This window comes from Cetorhinus maximus, chromosome 20, assembly GCF_964194155.1.
Source record: "Cetorhinus maximus chromosome 20, sCetMax3.hap1.1, whole genome shotgun sequence".
NCBI classification, from domain to species: Eukaryota; Metazoa; Chordata; class Chondrichthyes; order Lamniformes; family Cetorhinidae; genus Cetorhinus; species Cetorhinus maximus.
This window is the reverse complement of record NC_135898.1, coordinates 49,877,149-49,901,122: the sequence shown is the minus strand read 5'-3', so window position 1 is coordinate 49,901,122 and position 23,974 is coordinate 49,877,149. Positions and strand designations below refer to the sequence as shown.

General features: G+C 42.0%; 1 protein-coding gene across 3 annotated transcripts in view; it reads left to right on the top strand.

Moving 5' to 3' along the window:
• Positions 1–23,974, top strand: part of slc18a2 (solute carrier family 18 member 2) — a 74,506-nt gene that overhangs the window by 5,990 nt on the left and 44,542 nt on the right. For 2 of the 3 annotated variants that reach the window (XM_078564658.1, XM_078564655.1), the window contains exons 3-12: positions 1,430–1,488; positions 2,538–2,621; positions 3,117–3,209; positions 16,761–16,850; positions 16,928–16,971; positions 17,120–17,180; positions 20,186–20,281; positions 21,540–21,618; positions 21,959–22,010; positions 23,021–23,084. In XM_078564658.1, coding sequence (XP_078420784.1) covers positions 1,430–1,488; positions 2,538–2,621; positions 3,117–3,209; positions 16,761–16,850; positions 16,928–16,971; positions 17,120–17,180; positions 20,186–20,281; positions 21,540–21,618; positions 21,959–22,010; positions 23,021–23,084 — 722 coding nt within the window. The remainder of the gene's footprint in view (positions 1–1,429; positions 1,489–2,537; positions 2,622–3,116; positions 3,210–16,760; positions 16,851–16,927; positions 16,972–17,119; positions 17,181–20,185; positions 20,282–21,539; positions 21,619–21,958; positions 22,011–23,020; positions 23,085–23,974) is intronic. The other variant, XM_078564657.1, reaches the window with a different exon arrangement.

Below are 23,974 nucleotides of genomic sequence, written 5' to 3'. Positions count from 1 at the left end.
AATGCACAATTGACCACATATCATTGTTTATGAGGAAGGTTCCCCAATTAATGTACTTTGTCTCACTTTCTTGCCCTTTAAATTGTTCTGTCTCATTCAATCTATCTATAACTTACCTTTCTTGGCAACATCCAGAAAAGTCTGACATTGGGGACCTAGATTAGATAAACAGCTACAACATCAGCTAACACTTCTACCTTACAGGGAGAGGCATTTGAATAAAGGAGGTTCAAAACAAGACAGACTACATCCCTTAAAACCAACACTTGAAAACTAAGTGGATAGATACATTTGCAAATAATGTGGTAGATTTTTGTCTTTCACATGAATGGAAGGTGTGATTCCACTAGCCATATTTTGTTTTCTGAACCCTGTCCAGGTGATGCCCATGTGGCAAAGGTGAAAGTCTACTGCAATGAGCCTTAGCTTCTACACAGGTAGCACTTCACCTGTCAATATGGAATAAAAGTGTGTACAAAGTGTTGAGCTACATTACATCACTAATATCAGCTTGCATAGTTTTGAAAGGGGGTTTATCCTTGTTTGTATGTGCTCACATGACAGAAGAGCATTGAGTTAATGGCATGTGTGTGTGAGAGAGACAGACAATATGTACATAACATGTGTGTGTATCACTGTCAATGCTTGTGCTACTGTAGACATAACAGAGGATGGTTGTTTTTGAGTGAGTGAATATGTGTGTATGCGTAATAGCAGGAAAGATTGTTTATGCATGGGTGGATGATAAGATGGAATATATCAATGTATGATAGCAGAAAAGACCTGAGGGTGACAGGGCAATAGCAAATATATGCAAGGTGACAGTAGAGAAAGTGTGTGTGTGTGTGTGTGTTAGTCTGACAGAATGTGTATTGTAAAGAAGAAAGTTGTAGGAGAAAATGTGCCTCTGATAGCAGGAGAGAATGTATGAGTAAGTAGACGTGTGATAGCAGGAGAGAAAATTTGCTTGTATATGAGTGCGTATGCAAGTATGCACACCCATACAGGTGACTGACTGCACAACAGGTCAAGGGGCAGCATGACATTGTTTCCAGCATGGATTTGGAAAAATTAACTTAGTGACTATTACAAAATTAAGTTTATGCTGATCTTAAGTGGCCACCTTTGCCTATTATATTCCACTAACATACCATCACCCTAGTGAAAATACCAACTGACAACTGAGTTTATCATGCAAATAATAATACTCAGCTGTTCAAAAACAGAATCAAGCAAAACTGCCTATTGTATAGTGTGTATATCAACTTGATGACTATAATATATATATATAGATATACATATATTTTATTTGTATATATTCTTGAGCTGTTTGTTTAGAAAGGACCATCTTCCAGTTTTTGTAAATCATTCTGCGCAATGGTTAAGCATATATGTACCACATAAATTGGATGCTTTCTTTTGTTTCCAGGATAGGATATCAAATTCCAATGTTTGCAGGATTTATCATCATGTTTATATCAACAGTTAGTAAGTATCTAAAATTTATTTTTTTGTTTAGCTAGAACACTTAAGATTTGAATCCTTATTGAGTTTGCGGGCATAGAGTCCCTTTAACATAATCGCAGATACAATCATGTCTCTAATAAAATAGACATCTCATTTGTTTGCACTGGATTTTCGAAAATGATATTAAGATTAAACTCTTATCCGGCCTTTGCTGCGGCAAAGCTGAGTTGACTGTAAAGCCGTAGGTCAATAATTTGTTGTGTAAACTATAGCTCGGAGCAGGGAAGTCAGTAAGGCATGGGAACCCGAAAGTTTGGGATTCCCCCAAATTTATGGAATTTTAATAGCACAGCTCGTGTGTGACATTACCCAGTCAGTTCCCCACTAGGTAGCCAGTCTAAGTGACAAGCTTAGTTTCCAGTTGGGTATGGGTGGATGGGTGATCTCGGCAGGTGAGGTTGGTCAAGGGAGGGGGCCAATCGGGGAGAGGGGGGCACTAAAAGTGAGTCAATCCAAGGTTGGAGGGTTGGGGTTAGGGGCTGGTCAGTCAGAGTGGGAGATGGGGATGATCCGAGGGTCCTGGTGGTGTGATGTTGGACACCTTGGTTGTGGGGGTGCGGATGGTGGGGTGGAATTAGAAGCCTAGAGGAGGGTGGATCAGCGGCTTCAGGCAGGCATGCTGGATCCAACAGGTGTAAAGACATTCAGCGCCTGGATCTGGCAGATGTCGTCTAGGGGGATATAGCTGCCAGGTTTTTGGAGACTTGGGAAACTCAGCCATCTACAGTTAAATTCAAAAAACTGAATAGCAATGAGGCTCATAGTCTTGTTATAATACTTAAAATGCCAACCCACCTCCGTGGAGTGGATTGGTCATGTGCCTCTATTAAAGCTGGAAGTGGGTGAGTTGGGGTTAGGTTTGGGGAAGGATTCCCAATTTTAAAACTTTAGTCCTCCATTTGACCCAAACTCAATGTTTTTTATCGTTACAATTCCCCCCCCACCCCATAACTCTAACTCTTGAATTAATTGTGCTTAGACATCACTGATACATCTTTTTATCCCTACAGTGTTTGCTTTCTCGAAGAGTTATGTACTACTATTCTTAGCCAGGTCTCTGCAGGGTATAGGCTCCTCATGTTCCTCTGTAGCAGGTAAGGGGCAATCGTCAAAGGGTCAGGAAAATATCATAATAACTAAACATGTCTATTAGAATAACCTCCCATGTAAGTATCATACTATTTTGTCAGAAATGTTGGCCTGACAGCTACCTGTAATTTAATATTGATGTTTATGTATGTTTAAAATTTTATAATACACACTTAGACACACACAAAAACACAATTACTGCTACATTTTCCAGTTGTTTCAAAGTACAGATAATGTTCTGTTAAAATAAAGTACACATTTAATATTTTCTAGAATCACAATCTTTTCAGTTTTCTTTTGGAATTTTATTTCCCATTTTTTAAGAGTTGTGCGATATGTGGCCATTGGGAATCCATTGTGATACATCCTGTATTTACATAATAAAGCTAGACAGACATTTTACTTCAGTGAGAAGTTATGTATTCCCAGGTCCAATAACGCTAGTGTTTAGCGTCATGCAATGTTTACACAGACTAACAGGTGTCTCTTTTCTCCTACAGGTATGGGGATGCTGGCCAGTGTTTACACTAATGATGAAGAAAGGGGTAATGCAATGGGTATTGCATTAGGAGGCCTCGCGATGGGGGTTTTGGGTCAGTATCCCTCTAATTGCATAATGTTTGCCTTCTCCAAGAGGAATGCAATTCACAGCCAACAGTACATTACAGTTTTCTGAATTCTACTTACAGTATAATAGCAAATTCTAGAAGTGTCTAAATGCACATAAAAACCAATTGCTATTCCAAAAAACACTGCAAGATTGTAGTGGTCTCTTTAGTTATGCAATGACTACTCATAATATTAATTGGCTGTTGAAAAGTGAACACAATATTCATTTAAGATTGAATGCCAGATGTGATTCAGAATCTTCAGTACTTGAATTGGACTATTTGGGATTTCTTTAGAGTTCACACATCCTGTCCAATTCAAACCTTAAAGTTCAGATCAGAGGGTGCTGGAAGCTACTTGGCCTAGTTAGCTGATCCAATCACAAAAAAGTTGAAGTGTTCCCTCTACATTGTGTCAGTGTGCACATTTAGAAATTTCTAGAAGTTGGCCATTATATTGTTGGAAAGAAGTTCAGAGAACAATGGTCCATATGATGCTGTATAAGGTGCAGTTAAGTAAGTCAAATATTTTCACTTCCACCTACTCAGAACCATCCCAAGTGTTTGCTAGCTCTCTATATGAAGTTCTTTGAGATTTTTCTTACACGGTCCTTCTGAAGTCCTAGTTTACTTTGAAATATTGCTGCAGATTTACCTTGCCTATGCTGTTTAATAGCTATACACTTTGATGAAGTCTTGTCTTAATTGACTTCTTTCAAGACCAAGGAATCTCTAAGAACACTCTAAGAACTTCGTGAGGAATATTAATCAAAATGCGCCAAATAACTTATCAAGAAAGGAAACAAAGGCACTAAATTTGGCTTGCTTGAACTGTTCTACGTCACCTAGTCCAATTATATTAACAGCTCCAGAAACAACAACTTACATTTTATGATTAAAGGCTTGGTTTAAAGTGGTAGGTTTTGGAGGGTCCTAAAGGAGGAAAGAGGTCAGGAGGCTTAGGAAGAGAATTCCAGAGCTTAGGACCTAGCTGGCTGAAGGAGCGACTGCAAATTATGGGTTGAAGTGAGTGGGGAATGTATAAGAGGTCAGAGGTGGAGGAATACAGGGAACAGAGAAGGTTGTAGGGCTAGAGGAATTATAGAGATTGGGAGAGTGGAGGCCACAGAGGGTTCTGACGAAAATTTAAAATCTCGTAAATTATTATTGCAGGCTGAACGATTTTCCAATATAATACACACACAACAATTTTGATATTCCCCTGTCCCTGTGCATGTTTATCATTTGCATTGAATAACCAATGTTATGGGCAACAACAAAGATGTGTGATTTAAAAAATAATTCATTTGTTACATTTGGTAGTTTTGTGGTATGGGGAGAAATCCTTTGCAGTTTAACTGTGTGTGCAGGTATGATTCCTGTTAGTGTATTTGGAGAAAACATCCACATTTTCGTGGTGGTTTTGCAATGAGAATATATCCAACTTCCAGAAGGTTTCTATGGTGGGGCAGCAATGTATCTTTATACATTGGTGTTCTACTAGTGAGTTTGCTTTCAATCTTTAAAACATATTATCATTGTCCAGCAGTGGGCAAGTCTCAACATTGAAATCTAGAGAGGGTCAAGGATTGAAACATTCTTCTGAAACCCAATAATGATGAGGCAATGAATCTTTATTCACTGCTTATCCAATACGAAGTTTCTAATCTCTGGAGAACTAGCAGAAAGGGTTGGGAACAGGGAAAGCAACTAATGGTCTGGCAATGAGGATATTTAATTCCTAGAGGTCTAGTGTTTGCTTTTGGTTGTATCCACATTACCTAAAGATTACTTGTAGTGATGGAAACAAAACAGCTATCCAGCAATACCCGATTCATTCTCTGGAGTTCAAGTGCAGTGATGGTGTTCACACCTCTGAAAACTTACTGATGGTGATGGCAATGCTGGGAGAAGGTCTGCATATTCTGATGATTCAGCAGTCAGTGTGACCATTCTATTCTGCTCTAATAGAAGGCTTTCCTTCTCAATTCTCTAAAGATTATCTTGAGTATTTCTGAAAAAAAGAGGCATGCTACCAAAGTTTTTCATTTTGCATTCATAGGACAACTGCATAAGATAAACCAACAGTAAAGGGAAACAACAATTTATACTACATAAGAAGAGAGTGCTGATTGGTAGGGGCATTGCCATGGAGAATGCAGCAGAGAACTGTTAACTGCCAGCTTTTGTTTCAAATTCAAACCAGTTAACTGTTCTCTGCTGCATTCTCCATGGCAATGCCTCTATCAGAGTTCACTTGCCAACCAGTCAGCACTCTCTTCTCATGCCGTATAAATTGTTGCTTCTTTTACTGTTGGTTTATCTTGAATAACTGCCCTGATGAGTGTAAGATGAAAAGCTTTGGTAGGATGGCTATTTTTTTCAGCAATACTAAAGATTATCTGTTTCATATGTGTTTCATCACTGATAAGCTGATAGCTGCATGTAAATGCACAGCTTAGTGTTTTCTACTTATTTATGTGCATTACGTTTATCTGCTGCGTCATACACAACTTTCTGATAATGTCCAGGTTTTCCCAAGACTTAAATACTGCTCCCAATATGGGAAGGTTCTTCTAGCATGTCTCCAACATTCCTGGAGGGAGAACACATGGTTTCACACTGAATGGATCTCACACAAACTGAAAGATCAAACTTATTGAATTGTTTGAACTGTGCAATTGAGATGCTGTTATTTATGGTTTCAAGATTTAGTTTGCTTATGAACCTTGTAATCTTAAAACAATACATTTATGTAAGAGCAAAGCCTCCTTCTCATATTTCCCAATGTGTAGCCCATCTTAAGTGAAATTCCAAAATTTGTATAAGTGCACATACTAATGTGTGCAAAGGTAATATATGTCAGATTGTGTAAGCTCTAGTATGGTGGCATCATGTTGATTTTCGAACAGAATGGAAAGTGGGTTTGTGAGATGATTCTGCTCATGGGGAATTTAGAATTTCCGCTATGGGTTAAGGAAAAGTGCTCAGAGGTGGTCAGAGAAGGAGAGTGAGAGAGGGGGAGAAAATTAACGTGCAATTATAGAACAACATTGGTAGTGGTCTGGAAGTTGTTTCTACATGTTCTTAGAATCGTTGGTGAGGAAAACTAAATAGGTAGAAAGCAGAAACCATACTCCCATTGGGTGCAAAGAGTGAAAAATTCCCAATTTTCAAAAGCTTTGAGTAGTGACAAAGTAATAGTTTCAGGCATGTGAACACTTTCAGTTCATCCAGTCCATAACTCCACTGTATTCTCGGTGCATTTCTAATAACTCAGATTCCTATTTATTGACAAAACCTACCTAGTTCCTTCTTCAAACCCATTTAGGTTTCTTTTTACATCCATGTTGGCAATCTGAGCACAAAAATTGAATTAAATACAAGGTTGACTGCATATCACCAGTGTTACACTGTACCAACTACCTTCTCCCTGATATATCCTCCCATTAATAATGCTATTGGTTGGACTAACTTTTAAAGATTCACATCAAATCCTCTTAATTAAAAAGAGATTTGCTTAAACGTATATGGGAGCCCACAACAGAGATCATAATATATTTAGGAAAAGACAATAATCTCACAACCATCAACTCAAAGACTGGGGAAAACAATGTTATCTCATACATATGGAGAAGATTATAGGTTATGTTTAGGGCAAATAATACTTTAAACAATTTTTAATTATATCTTTCAATTGCACAAATATTTGATAAATTTTGCTTTCAATTCTGTTAGTAAATAAAACACAAGTCAGATAAAACTGTAGAGGCACAATACAGCCTTATTAGAAAAAAAACATTTTTTGTTGAGAAATCTATGCTCATTTAAGTAAGGGTTATTAGAGATATAAGAAATTAAACAATTTTACATTTTGATATCTCAACTTCAGTATTAAGCATTCCCAGCTTAGATGTAGCAAAGTCAGATATCAAGTAAATGTCTGAACGAGACTGCCAGATTAGAACCAAATCTCAGGAATCAACTACTTGGCTATGAATACTCAACACTCATTTTACATAATACCGATGATACAGGTCTGCTGTCCACAGCTTGGGCTGAATTCAAACACAAAATGTCAGTGAGCTATCCACTGCTCTGCTGATTTTCCTTCCTCATCCCTTCTTGGTAAAATGGAGTACTTTATAAACCTGCCCACATCAGTTTAAAATAAGTAATCCATAAAAAAGGGCTTGATTTCATAGATGGAAGCATATTCTTCATGGAGTTAGGTGGGATCATAGGTCAGGTAGCAGTCAGGGTACTACAACTGGTCTCTATGTCCCTGAGTTGGGGAGGAGTGGGGGGAAAGTCAGGGCCTTCCCCTAATCACTATCCAGAGATCACATCTGTTACTTGCCATGGGTGAATACTCCAGAATAAAATGTTCTGCCAAAATTAAAGCCTAGGTTTTCCAATACCATTTTCGTTTGATTGGGGTAAATCTACCGCAAGTGCAACTTTTGCCTACCTCCAAATTCATTTGGGGACCCAAGGATGTTCAACTATGAGAAATGGACCCTTCAGCCTCTGCCTTGGTGACGTGCCAACCTGGGAGTAAAGACCTTCCACTAATCTTTGAATGTTAGATTCCAAGGTCCTAACTGATGGCCTCTTCATCCAAAGTTCAGAGTTTGAATACAGGGAAGCATGGCAGAAGCTGTGTTACCATTTGTATGAAATTTGCATGTTTATTTATTTCGTGGGATGTGGGCATCATTGGCAAGGTCAGCATGCGTTGCCCATCCATAATTGCCCTTGAAATAAGTGGCTTGCTGAGCCATTTCAGAGGGCGGTTAAGAGTCAACCACATTATTGTGGATCTGGAGTCACTTGCGGGCCAGACTAGGTAAGGATGACAGATTTCCGTCCCTTAAAGCCATAGTGAATCAGACTGGTTTTTACAGCAATCAATGATAGTTTCATGATCGTCATTACTGAGGTGAGCTTTCAATTCCAGATTAATTGAATTTAATTACTGCCATGGTGGAATGTGAACCTACGTCCTCAGAGTATTAGCCTAGCCCTCTGGATTGCTAGTCCAGTGACACTGCACCACCAACTCTCCCAAACCCATGTGGGAGGGCCTGTATATTGTCCCCTGATGAGTCTAATCTCTGGAAAACTGTAGGAGTCAGGGACATAGTGGAGCATGCCCCCAAAGAACTTTCCACATGTGCCTGATCCACACCCACCCGGAGTTCAGTTAGTGGGAGGTGGAAAATATAGACCTGAATGTCAATGCTTGCACACAAATAATGTCCAAGGCATGAGTGGGTGAGGAATGGTCATTGAACTGTACCTCAGAACAGAGATAATGGCCCTAATTTTAATTCTGGTGAGTTTTTGGCAGATGAGCAGCAGTGCGAGTTAGATTTGCACGAAGTACAGTAGAGGGTGGGAAAAAGGGGTTTTACCTGCCGTATCGTCCCAATCCCGCCGCATTAATTATGCATTCCCAGGAAACACACAGTTTCAATGGCGGACAGGCTCTCATTCGCCCAGCACGCCGGACGCCATATTTAAAGGGCAGCCGTGTGCACACCTCCCAGTGCTTCCAGCCCAGGACTGCTGCAAAGAGGACATGGCCCCAAAAGGCAAGAGTGCAGCCCCCCCGGTTCAATGGCGCGTCCCTCGAGTGCCTCTTGGATGCAGTGGAGGCCCACCATGATATCCTCTTCCACCACTCTGGCTGCAGGATGGGCAGCAAGATCACCAATCCAGCATGGGAGGCTGTCAGTGGTGGTCAGCGCCAAAGCCCTACAAAAGAGGCCAGGCACCCAGTGCTGAAAAAGGATGAATGGTTTCACCAGGGTAAATCACTCTTTTCATCACTCTCAGCTCACACTCACAAACCATTCACACATCTGCAGGGCCCTCACTCACTTCAAGGGACATCACCATTCACTTTCTCATACACACCTTCATTGTCCTCATCCCATTTGTGGGACCACTCACCACCCACACATGCCAGGCATACTTATCATCTGGCCTGGCAGGCATCCTGCTTACACTCCCTCCATCTCTATTCATGCAGGACAAGCTGGCACCCAACAAGAGGGAGAGGTCACAGACCAGTGGAGGAATGCCTGAAATCAAGGTCCTTGCAGACTTTGAAAACAGAGCCATCCAGCTGGCCGGCGATGACCGGGACCGGTCCTGTGCTGACAGTGAGGTTGTTGGTGCTCTACCAAGTGACGATCCAGCAGTGCAACATGCAGACAACCATACTGTGAGTGATGTGTCCTCTTTCACAGGCCACTGCCATGCGCTAATTATCTCTCCTTGCTTTCGCAGGCACATCTGGGAAACAGCGACTGACCCAGGGCCTCCAATCAAGCCCCAAAGAAACCTCTGAAGTGGAATCTGAAGGCACCCTCCCTGAAGACCCATCACAGCGCTCACCCACACCCTCCACTAGCGCAGAGACACACACCTCGGTAGGACCTAGCTTTAGAGTAGCCTCGGAGTCACAATCTGGTGAGCAGATCACACTGTCTGATCCACAGCAGGCGGCAGCAGGGACTTCCCAGGTCCCCGGCACTTGGAGGACTGCTGGAGGATAGAAATCTGCTGAGTCCGAGTCAGATGACAAGCCTCTGGACTCGGTCATGTCACAGTTACTGGAGCTGCAAAGGCAAGCTCGGGAACATCAGGAAGGGATGTCCGCTGCACTCCTCAGATTGAAAGATGTGATGGAAGAGTCCGTCTGTCTTCAGGTTGAAGTGATAGCGCCAGCACGCCAACCCACCAAGGTCAACATTGGTAGGATGGTGTCTGCCATGGAGACCTTGGTCCAGGACTTCGCTCCTGCGCTGCTGCATGGGCTGAACTCCATCGCTGACGCCATAGTCAGCCAGAGGCCCTTGGGCACATAGGGAGGAGGATCAGTTGGTGTACCTCCTGGGGCCATCCATCTAGGTGACTCCGGGAGTATCTGGCCCATCCGAATCCCCTCTTCCTGTGACCCCAGCAACACAGGCTGAGGAGAGTGCCACTGCCACACAGCAGGACCCCAAAAGTAGGCCAGGGCTCTCCAGAGGATGCCCGCCAAGATCATCACAGACAGGGCATAGCAGTCAGCAGGCTCCCTCCATCTCCTCTGTGGATGTCCGGGGGGCACCTGAACCTCATTTTCAGCATCCCGATGGTCTGCTCCACGAAATTGAGAGCTGCTGCCTTCGCTCTGCTGCAGTCTGAGGCCGCTGCACGGGTGTCATCAGCCACATCCTCTGCGGGTAGTCCTGCTCCCCGGGGAGCACCAAGATGAAGCGGCTGGGTTAGGGAGGTTAAGAAGATGTAATCACATGGCCTGGGCATGGGTGTTAATCACTTGTACATACTGTTCACTATTGTAAATAAACTCCCAAAAATGTCTCCCTGCCTATGGCTCCTTGTTCTGATGAGCAGCTTTTGTGTCACTCAGAAGTGAAATTTTGGCTCCTGCACAAGATAAAGGCAGGTGTCTCAGTCCAGGGCCTCTTCCCTGTGCTTTGTGCAGCCTTCAGACCAAAGTGATGGTCCAGCCTCACACTCCCTGGAAACATTACTGATGCCTGCACGTCAACAGTGCTTGTCATTGCTGCCAGAATGTAGTGGGCAGGTGTCACAGAGTTCTCTCATTCTCTCTGTGTGCTGTCAGCACCTTTAAGGTGGGGCTGGCCCCCATCACACCAGTATCTGTAACTAGTGACACTATGCACCTGAAGGGCTCAAGTGCTGAAGGCTAACAAAGGATCAGGTGCTTCTAAAGTTTCATGGCCGCGTCTCTATGATATGACCCTGATCACAGAGCGCAAGTGAGCTGCCCTCGGCCAGACAGGAGTCAGACATTCTCAGAGGCAATGTGAAGATCTATGGAGTGCCCTCACTGCATGTTGTAATCATCCTCCTGGAATCGAGCAACTATTAGGGCTTTCGCTGCATCTCCATGACAGGAGCATTCTCACAGAGGGTATGTGCGTTGCCATAAGCCAGACTGAAGTCAAACGTTCATAGATGCAATGTGAGGATCTATGGTGTCTCTCCTCACTGCATGTCGTAATCATCCTCCACAAATCTAGCAGCTATGAGGGCCTCCGGTATGCGCCGCCTCGTCTGGCCAGTGTGAGAGCCTCATACCCATCATCATTGCCTTTGAGGACCTCCTCACCCTCATTCCCATCGGCGTCCTCCTCATCAGATGAGATCTTCAGCTCCTCCATCTCCTCCTCAGCCAGCTCCTCTTCCCTGTGCAATGCCAGGTTGTAAAGGGCACAGCAGGCGTCGACGATGTGTGACACCCTCTGCGGACTGTATTGCAGGGCTTCACCAGACTGGTCCAGGCACCAGAACCTCATCTTCAGCATCTTAATGGTCTGCTCCACCAAGTTGTGAGCTGCTGCATGAGCCTCATCATAGCGTCGCTCTGCTGCAGTCTGAGGCCGCTGCACGGGTGTCATCAGCCACGGCCTCTACGGGTAGCTCTGGTCCCCGAGGAGCCAACCCTGCAGCATCTGTGGACCCTGGAAGACGTCAGGGATCTGTGACTAGCTGAGAATGTGGGAGTCGTGGGCACTCCCTGGAAACCGTGCGCAGACCTGTAGGATGCATTTGTGGTGGTTGCACATCGGCTGCACATTCAGTGAATGGAAGCCCTTTTGGTTGATGTATTTGACCGCGAGTTGTGACAGAGATCTGAGCGCCGCGTGAGTACAGTCGATCGTACGCTACACCTGTGGGAAACCCGAGATCTGAGCAAATCCAATCGCTCTTGCATTCTGGCTGTCCTGGCCCCGGGTGAAATGCACAAAGTTGTGTGCTCTCGCAAAGATGACATCCGTGACCTCATGGATGCATTTGTGGCTGGAGGCTTGTGATATCCCACAGAGGTCACCTGTGGAGCCCTGAAAGGAGCCGCTGATGTAAAAATTGAGTGCCGCAGTCACTTTGACGGCCACGGGCACTGAATACCCTCCATGTCCATGTGGCACCAAATCCTGCAGCAGCTGGCAGATGTGACCAATCAGTTCCCTCGACATGTGCAGTTTTCGATGACACTGGTTCTCGGTCATCTGCAGGAATGAAAGGCAGCATCTATAGACCCTGGGTCTAGCCAGGCACCGACCAGCGACGGCTTGCTGTGGCTCTTCAGCGGTCGGTGTGTAAGGGAACCCCAGCCATCCCTCTGCTTGAGGGTGCTGCTCTTCCGTCTGCCCAGCCAGGCACCTCCGCCGCTCTCTTCTCCTTCATCTCCGCTCCCTGAACACCATGAGGCATACAGCTAGTTCACCAGGCTCTATGCTCCTGATATACACCACCTGCAGGATCAAAGAGAGAGATGCGTGGGTTAGCTTGGATGCACTAAGAACCTGTCCTGGTTAAGCCTGAGGGCCCATTAACACATCCCGGAGAGTGCTGGCCACCACTTGGATGGCCAGAATTTAGTGCACTGCATGGCTGCCCAAAACTCCACCTTCCTCCATCTGACCAATTCGCAGGAGCTTTGCCCACTGGACTGCATGCTGTGCTCTCAGCTCAGGTGCAGGCATTCTCCTAACCCGCACTGCAAGGCAGCGCTGTTAGCCTGAACCATGAGGGAGACTGGTCCAAACCGGGATGATGACATTGCAAGGGGCTGTGAGCGCCTCCACCAGTGACTGCTCCATGGCCAGCATTAGCAAGGAGATTGTACGTGTCCAGTCGTCCAATTGTTCTGCAGTTCACTAAAATGCTCATTAGTTTGCAGCCTGTGCCTGAGGGGTGAAAAGCTCTTGGTGGTGCTTTCATACCTCTGCGTTGCTTGAGTGGGCAGATAAGCTAGAGGCCCGACTCCAATCATGTCAATGTGGCTGCGTTTGAACCATCTCAGCTGTAGAGGAATGGTCACTTTATATAAGGTTTTCTTAAAGCGTGGCCACTTCCTTGCCCCCCACATGGTTATGCAATGCCATCAATCGCAGGGCAGCCCTTGCCCCCCACCCCAACTCGCGTCAGCTGCAGGGCAGCCCTTGCCACCCCCCCCCCCCCCCGAACACACCTCAACCTGGAGGTCCAACAGGCGACCCTGACAAGTGTTGCACAATGTTACTGTGCACTAACCTCCAAGTTCCCCTCAAAGTGCAGCCCCCAAGTGCACGCCTTATATATGCTGTTGTGAAACATGTCAGCTTGTAATCATGCTGACATAGGCAGACAATCCAGCGGTGGGGGATGATTCCGGTGGGATAGGCTTATAATGTGCAGATGTATGACAATGAGGTTTCCGATGTCCGATGGCGGGAAAGGCAGCCCACCATCGACAGGCTGAGCAGACGACGAGTGGACAATGTCGTGAAACCGAATTTTGGCCTTCTCACCATATTGTCCGCTCACGCCACCGAACATGCCCGACACCTACGGGCACGAAAAATTCCGCCCATCATCTGTTGCTCTAAAATGGAGGCCCTAATTAAATTTCACCAGACAGAAAGTTGCGCTGTTCAGTTGCCACCTACCGACAGTGGATAAGTGCAGGGATCAGCTGCCAGTCTGTCTCACCTGGGCTTTGTGATTAGGCATTCAAGGCAGTGAGTTCCTGATGGGGAGACCTAAGCTTCCCTTATAGTTTTCTAGTCTCACAAGTAAAAACCAAATTGCCTTTTTGGGCCTCTTCTGGCCCTGATCCTCTTTGGTGTCTGGCAGGAAACACACTGCCACTTACTGCCCAGGCCACCTAGTGAAAATTACAGTCAGGTCCCATTGATGTTAAAAAAGAAACACACCAGCTTTTGGTGGGTATCCTGGCAGCCTGCTCAGGAAAACAGAGGAAAATCAGAACTTGCCAGTACCTGGCAGCTCCAGGGCAAGTAAATAACGTGTGTGAGTTTAACCTCCCACGCATCTGGCACTGTATAGTTAAAGTTTAAAATCAGTCCCAATATACTCAGGAGAGCAGGAGGGGAAAGTTGCCAAGAAAGTTAGAAGGAAAAAGAATAAAAAGATAGTAGCTAACTTGTACTTAGGTTTGCAAAAAATCCACGATGGAAATGTACACCTGAGGTGTAATCTAACGTGTACTGTGGGTGCTAGTATTGGCAAAAAGGAAAACAGTCACCAGATGGTTAAACTGCTGCCTTCAGTGTTACATGATGTCCTCATATTTAGTTATCCTACCACCTTGTGAGCTTAACTACCATTTGTTAAACAGTGGTCTCTGTGTCCTCATCCCAAATACATTGTGATTTTCAGTGGCAAGTAATCTTAATCAAGGTCATTAGCTTTCCAGACTGACTTATGCTAATGATCTTTGCTGTATCTTTGGCATTTGACCAGTTTATATTTACATTTTCACATTATTTTTGTACCGCACTAATACGATATAAATTTAAATTAGGGCTAACTCACCTCAGTCAGGTTGAGATTTTGAGTATTAAAGACTTGCCAATTTTCAAACACGCTCCATATTACTTTCACTGAACCGATTTTATACATTTCAAATATTGCCTCATAAAATGCAATAATGAAATGCATGAAATCATTTCATTATTCTCCCAATAAATTATTATTGATGTATTTTGTTCTCAGTATGAATGAGCAAAAAGAATTCAGCACTGGGGTGTGGAATACCCCTATTTCCAACTTTGCCTGTCTCAAATCCTCCAAGATCAGATATAATACAGCCAGCTGTAGAATGAAGCTTCTTGTGTTCCAACAATCTTGCATTCCTAATGTTTTTTACATTTCTGCCACCAGCAACCTGTATAGCTTCCCTTGAGTATGATTGCTAATCAGAGGCAGTTTTCTTCTGCTGAGAGCATTTAAGGTAGACTCCTTCTGCCAACAGACACAGGGGACTTCCATAGCAGCAGTCAGAACTTAATTCAAGCCCCAGGTCTCAGTGGTGAAATGGCAGTGTGCTAACCCATGGTGCCACACAGGGTCAGTTTTCCTTTTGCATTTTGTTTTGATATTAGAAGCATTATGTTCATATAGGTTATCGGGGGTAGGCAGGAACATGGGGTTGAGGTTACATTCAGATCAGCAATGATCTTGTTGAATAGCGGGAGCAGGCTCGAAGGGCCAAGAGGCCTACTCCTGCTCCTAATCTGTATGTTCGTACGTATTATACCAAAAAGTTAAGCAACAATTATAGCATCAACTGATTGCGAAATGTATCAAATATATCTGAACACAAAATTAATTCATAACAGGAATTAAACACTAAATGTGGGCAGAAAAAACAACTTCCAGGAATAGTTATATTGTTGACAGACAGAATCAATGTGTCCCTCTCCCTGTACTGGAGTAGGGTTTTATCTCTCAAAAATCTATCCTAAGCTGTAATCAGCAATAATCAGATCACTGCGTATCTCTGAATTAAATGTAGCATTTGAAGTTTAAATATCCTGTTAATCTTCTTACTATTACTGATGATATAAAAGTGACATATTAGCACCCAGACAGTTTGCGTAGTCTATGCTGAATATGAATATAATTATCACCGTTATATTAAAAAGGTAAATTTTTTCGATTCCAACGATAACTTCCTCACCAATATTTGATTGTGACCTCCTTTTGTAATTGCTTATATGATATGGCAACATCTTCCACATGATCCATAAAATTTACACGTGAAGAATTTCAGCAAGACTGACAGTACTAAGGATAAACATTATAATGACCGCAATTCTACTTTCTAGAGTATTCAAAGGAGATTATTTCTCCTGCATTAAATCGGGCTAGGACCTTAATTTTCATATAAAAAATGACATCAGTTGTTATCAGATGAAACATGGAAAAAATCTTGAGTGAGGTAGTATGATCACATCTAAAAATACAAAGTAAATATTCGTGCATGATTGTGTGCAAAGAGAGTCTGCAAATGGGGTCATTCTGTGCTCTCTGGTCTATACTGGCTCTCGGTTAAGCAAATCTTGATTTTAAAATTCTCATCTTTGTTTTCAAATCCCTCCATGGCCTCTCCTCCAGCCCCACAACCCTCTGCGCTCCTCTAACTCTAGCCTCTTGTGCATACCCGATTTTAATTGCTGCACCATGAGTGGCCAGGCCTTCACTTGTCCAGGCCCCAAGCTCAAGGATATCCTTCTTACACCTCTCCATCTCTCCACCTCATGTTCCTCCTTTAAGTCACAACTTAAAACCCAGCTCTTTGATCAAGCTTTTGGTCACCTGACCTAATACCTCCTCATGTGGCTTAGTTTGTTTCATAAGGCTCCTATGTAGCATCTAGGGATGTTTTATTAGGTTAAAGGGCTTTATAAGTATAAGTTGTTGCTGCTGTTGTAATTAAAGTAAAACAAATTATACGTTAGCTTATATGACAATTGAATGCATCTTTCTAAGAATAAATTTCGTTCTAATCAGGTACAATATTTGGGGATATATTTTGCTCTGCAAACTTAGAAGAAAATTATTTTCCAGAACATTCGTAACAAGTCATTGCACTTTATACTGAGGCAATGTAATTCTTAGTTACGTTTTTTTGCTTGTGTGATGATTCACCCACTTTGTGGGCGTAAGCAATTCATGTTGATTTGACAAGTTGACCCTTTGCAGTGGGCCCACCCTTTGGCAGCGTGATGTATGAATTTGTGGGAAAAACGGCTCCCTTCCTGATTCTGGCAGCGCTGGCTCTTCTAGATGGAGGTAAGTAAAGGAAAAGATGGTTATCATCAGGCATTCAAAATTGGTTTAAGCAGAATAATGACTCTTGCCTGCTTTAGCCCTACAGCTGTTTATCCTCCAACCATCCAAAGCACAACCAGAAGTAAGCATTACCTTCCAGATTATTCTAAAATGACAAAAAGTGCCTTGTTTACCATTTTAGCACTTAATTTTTAGAATTCTGATATTTTCCTTGATTCACTCACTATTCTATTTTTTTCTTTCATTGTCTATTGTTTGATCTTTTCTAGAGCCAGAAGGGGAGCTCACTATTTACACTTTTACGTGATCCTTATATATTGATTGCTGCAGGTACTGCACTTATTTTAAGGTTTGGAATTGTTTAATATATTTTTAATTAATCAATCCATATTCAAGTGGTATTTCCAGAATAAAGATAAACATACAACAGTGATGCTACACCAGAATCTTACATTTGTGTCATGATATTAGTATCTCAATAATGTCCAGAGTGCTTCACACACTGGACAAATAAAAATTGATCTCAAATGGGGAAAAGGAGTAACTAAAATGGATTTAAGGGGAAGAGCTGCAAAAAGAAGCAGTTGAAATGTCCTGCACAACTAGTTGAGACTAGGAAGAGAGGAGGTTAGACGATGAGATTTCCAGAAGATTAGAGCAAAGTAGTCAAAAGAGAAGCTGGTAATGGTAGAGCGAAAGAGACATGAGCAGAATCTTGTGCCCTCCCCTGTGGTGAGTGTGATGGTGATGGAGGCATTTAGTTAGCCTTGGGCATCCTGGCATCATCCTGCCTCTGTCCTGATTAAGTCTGTGCCGGGAAGCTCTGTGGATGGCCTTCCCGCCCCGCCTCCAGTTAAGGCCCTTAAGTGGGCAATGAATGCCCATATAAGGGACTCATCCCACAGGTGTTGGTATTAACCCAGTGGTAGACTGGAGGGGGTGTTGGGGGGTTGGAGGGATGGTTGGTGGGGGAAGTGTTTGCCATGCAGGAAGCACGACAAGCAAATCCTGCGAGCTTCCAAAGGGGTGGGGGGGGGCAGGTCCTCATTTAAAGGCATTCTGTGCCTGAATGAGTGATCTGGCATTGGAAAAGGGAGCCTGCTGAAAGCCATCTCTCTCTTCCCTTTCTGCTGAAACCCCTCCCCCTCGACCCCCCGATCCTGTGACCCTCCCCCTTCCCAACATCACTCATCTGTGCTTAGGTTTGGTTCCCCCCTTGACCTGAGGCCTCGAGTGGTTGTAGTACCAGCTGCAGCTACCACCTCGCTAGTGGTGCTGTTGAGTACAGAAGAGCTGTTGGCCTCTGATCAGCTGGCAGCTCTTGGCAGATGGGACTTGTGCACCCAAGATCCTTGATCCCAATGGAAGGCCCTCTGCTGGCCTGTCAAGTTCCTGAGTGGAACAAGATGCGGCAGGCCTTCCCAAAATGAGACAATGCTTGGGTCTCACCTGCCCCCTAACCAGCAGCTGAGACCCCCATCACCTCCACAAGATTCTGCCCAGGGCGTAAGGAGTGAACCTGTTTCAGGGGAGCGAGGAGTACAAGAAGGTGCATAAGGCCGATTCACTTCAAAGTTCACCCCCAAAGCAACACTGACTGAAATTCCAAAATTTGATGGACGGCCTTTCAATAAATTAGGAGGTCTAAAGACTATAATCACTTGCAAAATATATACAATCCATTCAATTACAAATACGAGTCTGACAATCTCTTCCAAGTTCTCTATTTTACACCAGCTCACTGGCTTGTCAACTCAGGAGTTGTGCATCTCCTGCTCCTTGCCTATTGAAGGGCCCAATGGTTGCTATTTCTCCACCTGTAGCACTTCATTGGTGCTGATAATTGGCTACCTTCCCTTTACAAAAGAAAATAAAATATTTTGAAAATGAATTTCACTCAGGGGATGTCTACAGACATTCTACTGTGATAATACAGGATTTGTAGCAATCATTTCACTTTACAATCAATGTTCAGGAGTTGCATTAAGCATCAATGGAATGGCAGGAATGGAATGGCAGGAAGGGAATAGTTAGTTGGGTGGAGCTACTGAGGTCTCATGCATATTAATAGCATCACTCATCTTTTCATTTACACTGTGTAGATATGAATCATGCTTCCAGCATTATTTTAGGACTTGAACAGGGAGTTCAACAACAAAACTGCCAACTTACATTTATACAGTATCTTTAATGTAGATAAATGTTCCATTGCAGATCACAGATGAGTAAACAGTTAAAACTGTACGCTGATCAAAAAGGAGGATATTTTGTGAGGGAGACAGGTTTAAAGGAGATTATTGAAGGAAGAGAGGAAGGTGGAGGGGTTTAGGGAGGGAATTCCAGAGCAAGGAGCCTGGACATCTGGAGACACAACTAGGGGTGAAGCAAGGAAAGAATACACAACAGGCCAAAGTTGGAGGAATAGAAATTCTAGGAACATTATAGGATTAGAGATGTTTACAGAGAAAGGGATGGATGAGGCCATGAAGGAATTTAAACAAGAGAATGACCATTTTAAATTGGAGGTGTTTGAGGACTAGGAGCTTAATAGGTCAACAAGGACTGGGGTGATGGGTGAATGGAATTTTCTGCATGATAGGATAGAGGTAGCAGATTTTTGGATGAGCTGAAATTTAAGAAGCATGAAACTTAGAGTACATTTATCAACTCAAGCTACAAGTCTCAGTAGTGAAAATCCAGACCCAAGCCTCAGCCTGAAGTATAAGTTGGTCTTGTGGCTTGCACTTGTCACTCTGCAACTTCTGGCCTCAGTAGTGGTGGTGTATAACTGCAGCCAGATAGTCTTGAAGATTTGACGCATTATTCACAGGAGAATATTCCGCACAAAGACAGACAGAAGGACCTAGCATAGATGATTTCTCATATTAACATGTGTGAGCAACTTATAAAATAATAATTTACTGCATTTGTTCAAGCTTTGCATCAAAGGTTATTCTATCATCGTCCTTTGTGCAATCATTGATTAGAACTTGGTAAACAGTGACGCGAACTATCGATGTGTTCTGTATTTCATTAAACTTGTTGAAAATTGGACAGGCTTGTTTACTTAAGTGGTTTAACCTTTCAACAATAAATATTAAAAAGCACAAGAATAGAAGGATTTCTTGTAATTATACCCATTGCTTGATTTGACAGTGTTCCTTTCTGTCAGTCTTTCCTTTGCTAGAACTGCTTATGATAAAGGGTACATTTTTCTCGAGTCCTATTTTATTAAATTCATTTAGTGCATGCTACCTTCTCTGCTCATGACCTTATATTTGAGAATTAATAATTGCTGGCCATTATTGATAATTTGGTTCTTTTATTTTATTAAGGAGCTATATGCTTTGCAAACATGGGTATTGCAATGCTAGAACCAGCCTTGCCCATTTGGATGATGGAGACCATGTGCTCCCCGAAATGGCAACTGGGTAAATATAAATTTATATCACTTTCTAATTTGAAATTCTCAGTAACCATTCGAGATTCCTCTGGCCATCATGTGTAGCTACATTGTTAATGCTTCTTGAATGTTGCTCTGGTCAATATTATTAGCATAGCTATGAATAAAGCAAAAGGCGGCCTGCATTTATATAGTACCTTTCATGACCACAGGATGTCTCAAAGTGCTTTACAGTCAATAAAGTACTTTTGAAGTGTAGTCACTGTTGTAATGTAGGAATAGCCACAGCCAATTGCGCACAGCAAGCTCCCACACTGATATGCTAATGACCAGATAATCTATTTTTGCGATGTTGATTGAGGGATAAATATTGGCTAGGACACCACATATAACTCCTCTGCTATTTAAAAAAAAATCCCTTGGCACTATTTTGATGTCCCTCTGAAAAGGCAGATGGGGCATTGGTTTAAAATCTCATTCAAAAGACAGCACCTCAGCAGTGCAGCCCTCCATCAATACTACATTGGAGCAGCAGCCTAGCTTTTTGCGCTCACATCCTGGAATTGGACTTGAAGGCAAAACCATCTGATTCAGAGGCAAGAGTGCTACCAACTGAACCATGGCTGACATTGCAATCTACTCAGGAAATTGGGTTTATGTTTTCACCAAAAATATCCACCAGAGGAATCTTCATTAACATACTTATCATACATATTGCCACATCAAGTAATCAGGGCAATTATTCTTCCCACAAAAGTTGGCTCAAATTTCAGAACTGTGCTATAATTGATTAGTCTTCTATCTAATGCATTGGTTACTTCTGAACTCCTATCTTTGAACAGGTTTACACTTTAATATTTAGTCAGACAATTGGCCTGCACTAACCTTTCATTTTCCATATATAAAGTAACATTCATGCTAATAATTCATTGCACAGGGTTTTAAATGTTCGCAGTTAACCACACAAGAAAGTATTCATGCTGATACTGATTAATGTTAAATAAATATGCAGCTCAGCAAGTAGTATACTTTCTGAGAAGTCATCGTATATGGTATAAAAGCAACTGGTTATAGAAAAACACAATTTTCAAAAAACGGTATCATTATACAAATATTATTCTTGTTCTTTTGTTATTCTAGCTAGGCCTTCAATAGGAAATGAGAACTGTTTATTCATGCTGCAGCATTTTATTACCTCTACGGTTATCAATACCTGCTTCTTGCAGATTGTGATTTCATTACATTTGAGTGACATTAACACTGATAAGCTTCATTTTGGTTTTCAGGCATTGCTTTTGTTCCAGCAAGTGTCTCATATCTAATTGGAACTAACATCTTTGGTGTCCTTGCACACAGAATGGGCAGGTAGGAAATTACCTTGTGAACTATTTATTGAGCATGTAGGTCTCACGATCTGTGCAATGGATTTTGATGACTTTAATAATAAAAACAGATCAATAGATATGCAGTGGTTCCTGTTCTAAACTACATTTAATAATCTAATACCCTATGTGTCTGCTTGCTCAGGAAATGAAATCACGTGGGTTTATTTTATGAAAGAAAATTTATAAGCTTGGCAGTCATACTAAGCCATCTCTCAGACAGCAGTCATATTAAGGGAAAGCCATCTTCTGAATATGAAAGCACTTGAGTGGTTATCATCATAAATCCTGCCAATACTCACCAGTTCTCATCTCTTCCTCAGGTGGTTGTGTTCTCTTCTTGGGATGATAATCGTTGGAATAAGCATTGTTTGTGTAAGTTTAACAATAATGATGGGGTTATCAAATGACTTGTTGTAATGAAGTGAGTTTGAATGTTTATTTCAATCACTTTTTACTAAATGTGGCACACTTTATTTCCTGATATGTATTAATGGCTTTTAAATGTAATTAAGCTTATCCAATTAATTGCTGGTACTTAACCTGTTCTTTTGATGTAATGTATTTTAGACCATGGCCTACAAGTAACAATTTAGGCATAATTTCATTGTTTTGAACACCAATAAATGGATTTAATGTTGAATGAGTTCTTCTACATTATATTCCCCTCTTTAAGGAAAATTATTTTATATATAAATTTATATTTTTAAAAAGAGCATAATGAATAGCCATGCTCATTAAATACATGCAGACAATCATAATTATTTTTGACATATATTAACATTCATTAACATAGAGCTAGATTTTGCAGTCAGTGGCAAAGCAACGGTGCTTGCTGTAAACCTTCAAGAAAGCTGTCTGTCACTATGGCACGGAGTTCCCCTTTCCCAGCATCAGTTTGAATCTGGCACCAAATCACAGGGATTACCAGGTGTCCAGCAACAATGATATCATCAAATAGAGTAAGCAGCCAATCAAATTTAAAAATTCTCACAGACAGCAAATCAGGAAGTAAAGGCCACTGAAATCCTTCACCTTTAATTTAAAATGTTACAGCCAGTGAAAGAAATGATTGGGACTTGACAAGGGATTGAGGTAGAAGCTAAAATATCAAGTTTTCACAATTTTAGAATAGACCCATGCTTTTAGTATTAATAAATGATGTTAGAATTGGAGAATGGGACACAAAATAAGGATAGCAAATAAAGTTATGGATAATGCTGACAGTTTCTTCTGGTATGATAACAGGAAAATAGTGGTTAGAATTGTAAAAGATAAAAGTGGTACTGAAATGGGACAGAGGCATTTACAAAGGCGATTGCATCAAAAAATTGAGAATTTATAGAAAATAAACATAATTAACATGCCTGTTTCATTCATTACAGGTACCACTTGCCAAAAATATATATGGACTCATTGTACCAAATTTTGGAGTTGGTTTTGCCATAGGTGAGCAAACATTTGTTTGCAAGACAATGACATCTTAACTAAAAGGCAACAGGCAGAACACCATCTTGAGAGACAGCATATGGTCTCAATCACAAATTAATCAGCATAAGTTAGAAACACAGTCTTGCAAAGTATAAAAACGTACAGATATATTATGTTTTCTTGAAGTAAAGTGGCATTGTTTCCACGTCAATGAAAAAGTAACAATAAAGGAGACTATCAAGCCCCCAATTCTATGACTGCGAGGAGCCATCTTGAATTTGAGTTTATATCAAATGAATTATAAACTTCAGTCCCAGGGTGACGTTACATTGCAGGTATGGGCCTTAGACCAGTCCCTATAGAGTGCAATGTGTATCTGGCAGCATAAATTTAATGATTTAACATAGAAATTACAATTGGAAAATTTTGCCAATTACTGGATATATTTCTAGAGAGAGGAGCATTTAAGTGGTATGATGAGAAATTGGAAGATGAAGTTGATCTGTACAAAAGAACATGCAAACAAGCATGTTAGGCCAAATGATCTTTTCTGTTCCTAAAAATGGTGAGTCTACTAAATCAATAACTTAACATTACAGGATGCACGTTTCTCACAATGCCATAAAAATATCAACTTGAGGAAAGCACGCATTTCTTAATTAAAAGACCGAAGACATAAGGTTTCAATATCATCAGCAAAGTTGAATTGAAACCTATGTCTCAAAGGTAAAAGGACAACGTCCCAATTCACTGCATCATCTAGCTCCTACTTTTTACACATTTCCTATTCAATCTTACTCTCGCCTAGGACAGTAGGATTGTTTAATAAGTGAGTAGAATTTTAAATATTACTTTATTGGTTGGGTAACCAGCGTGAATTATGTTAAACTATATAATTTGAATCATCT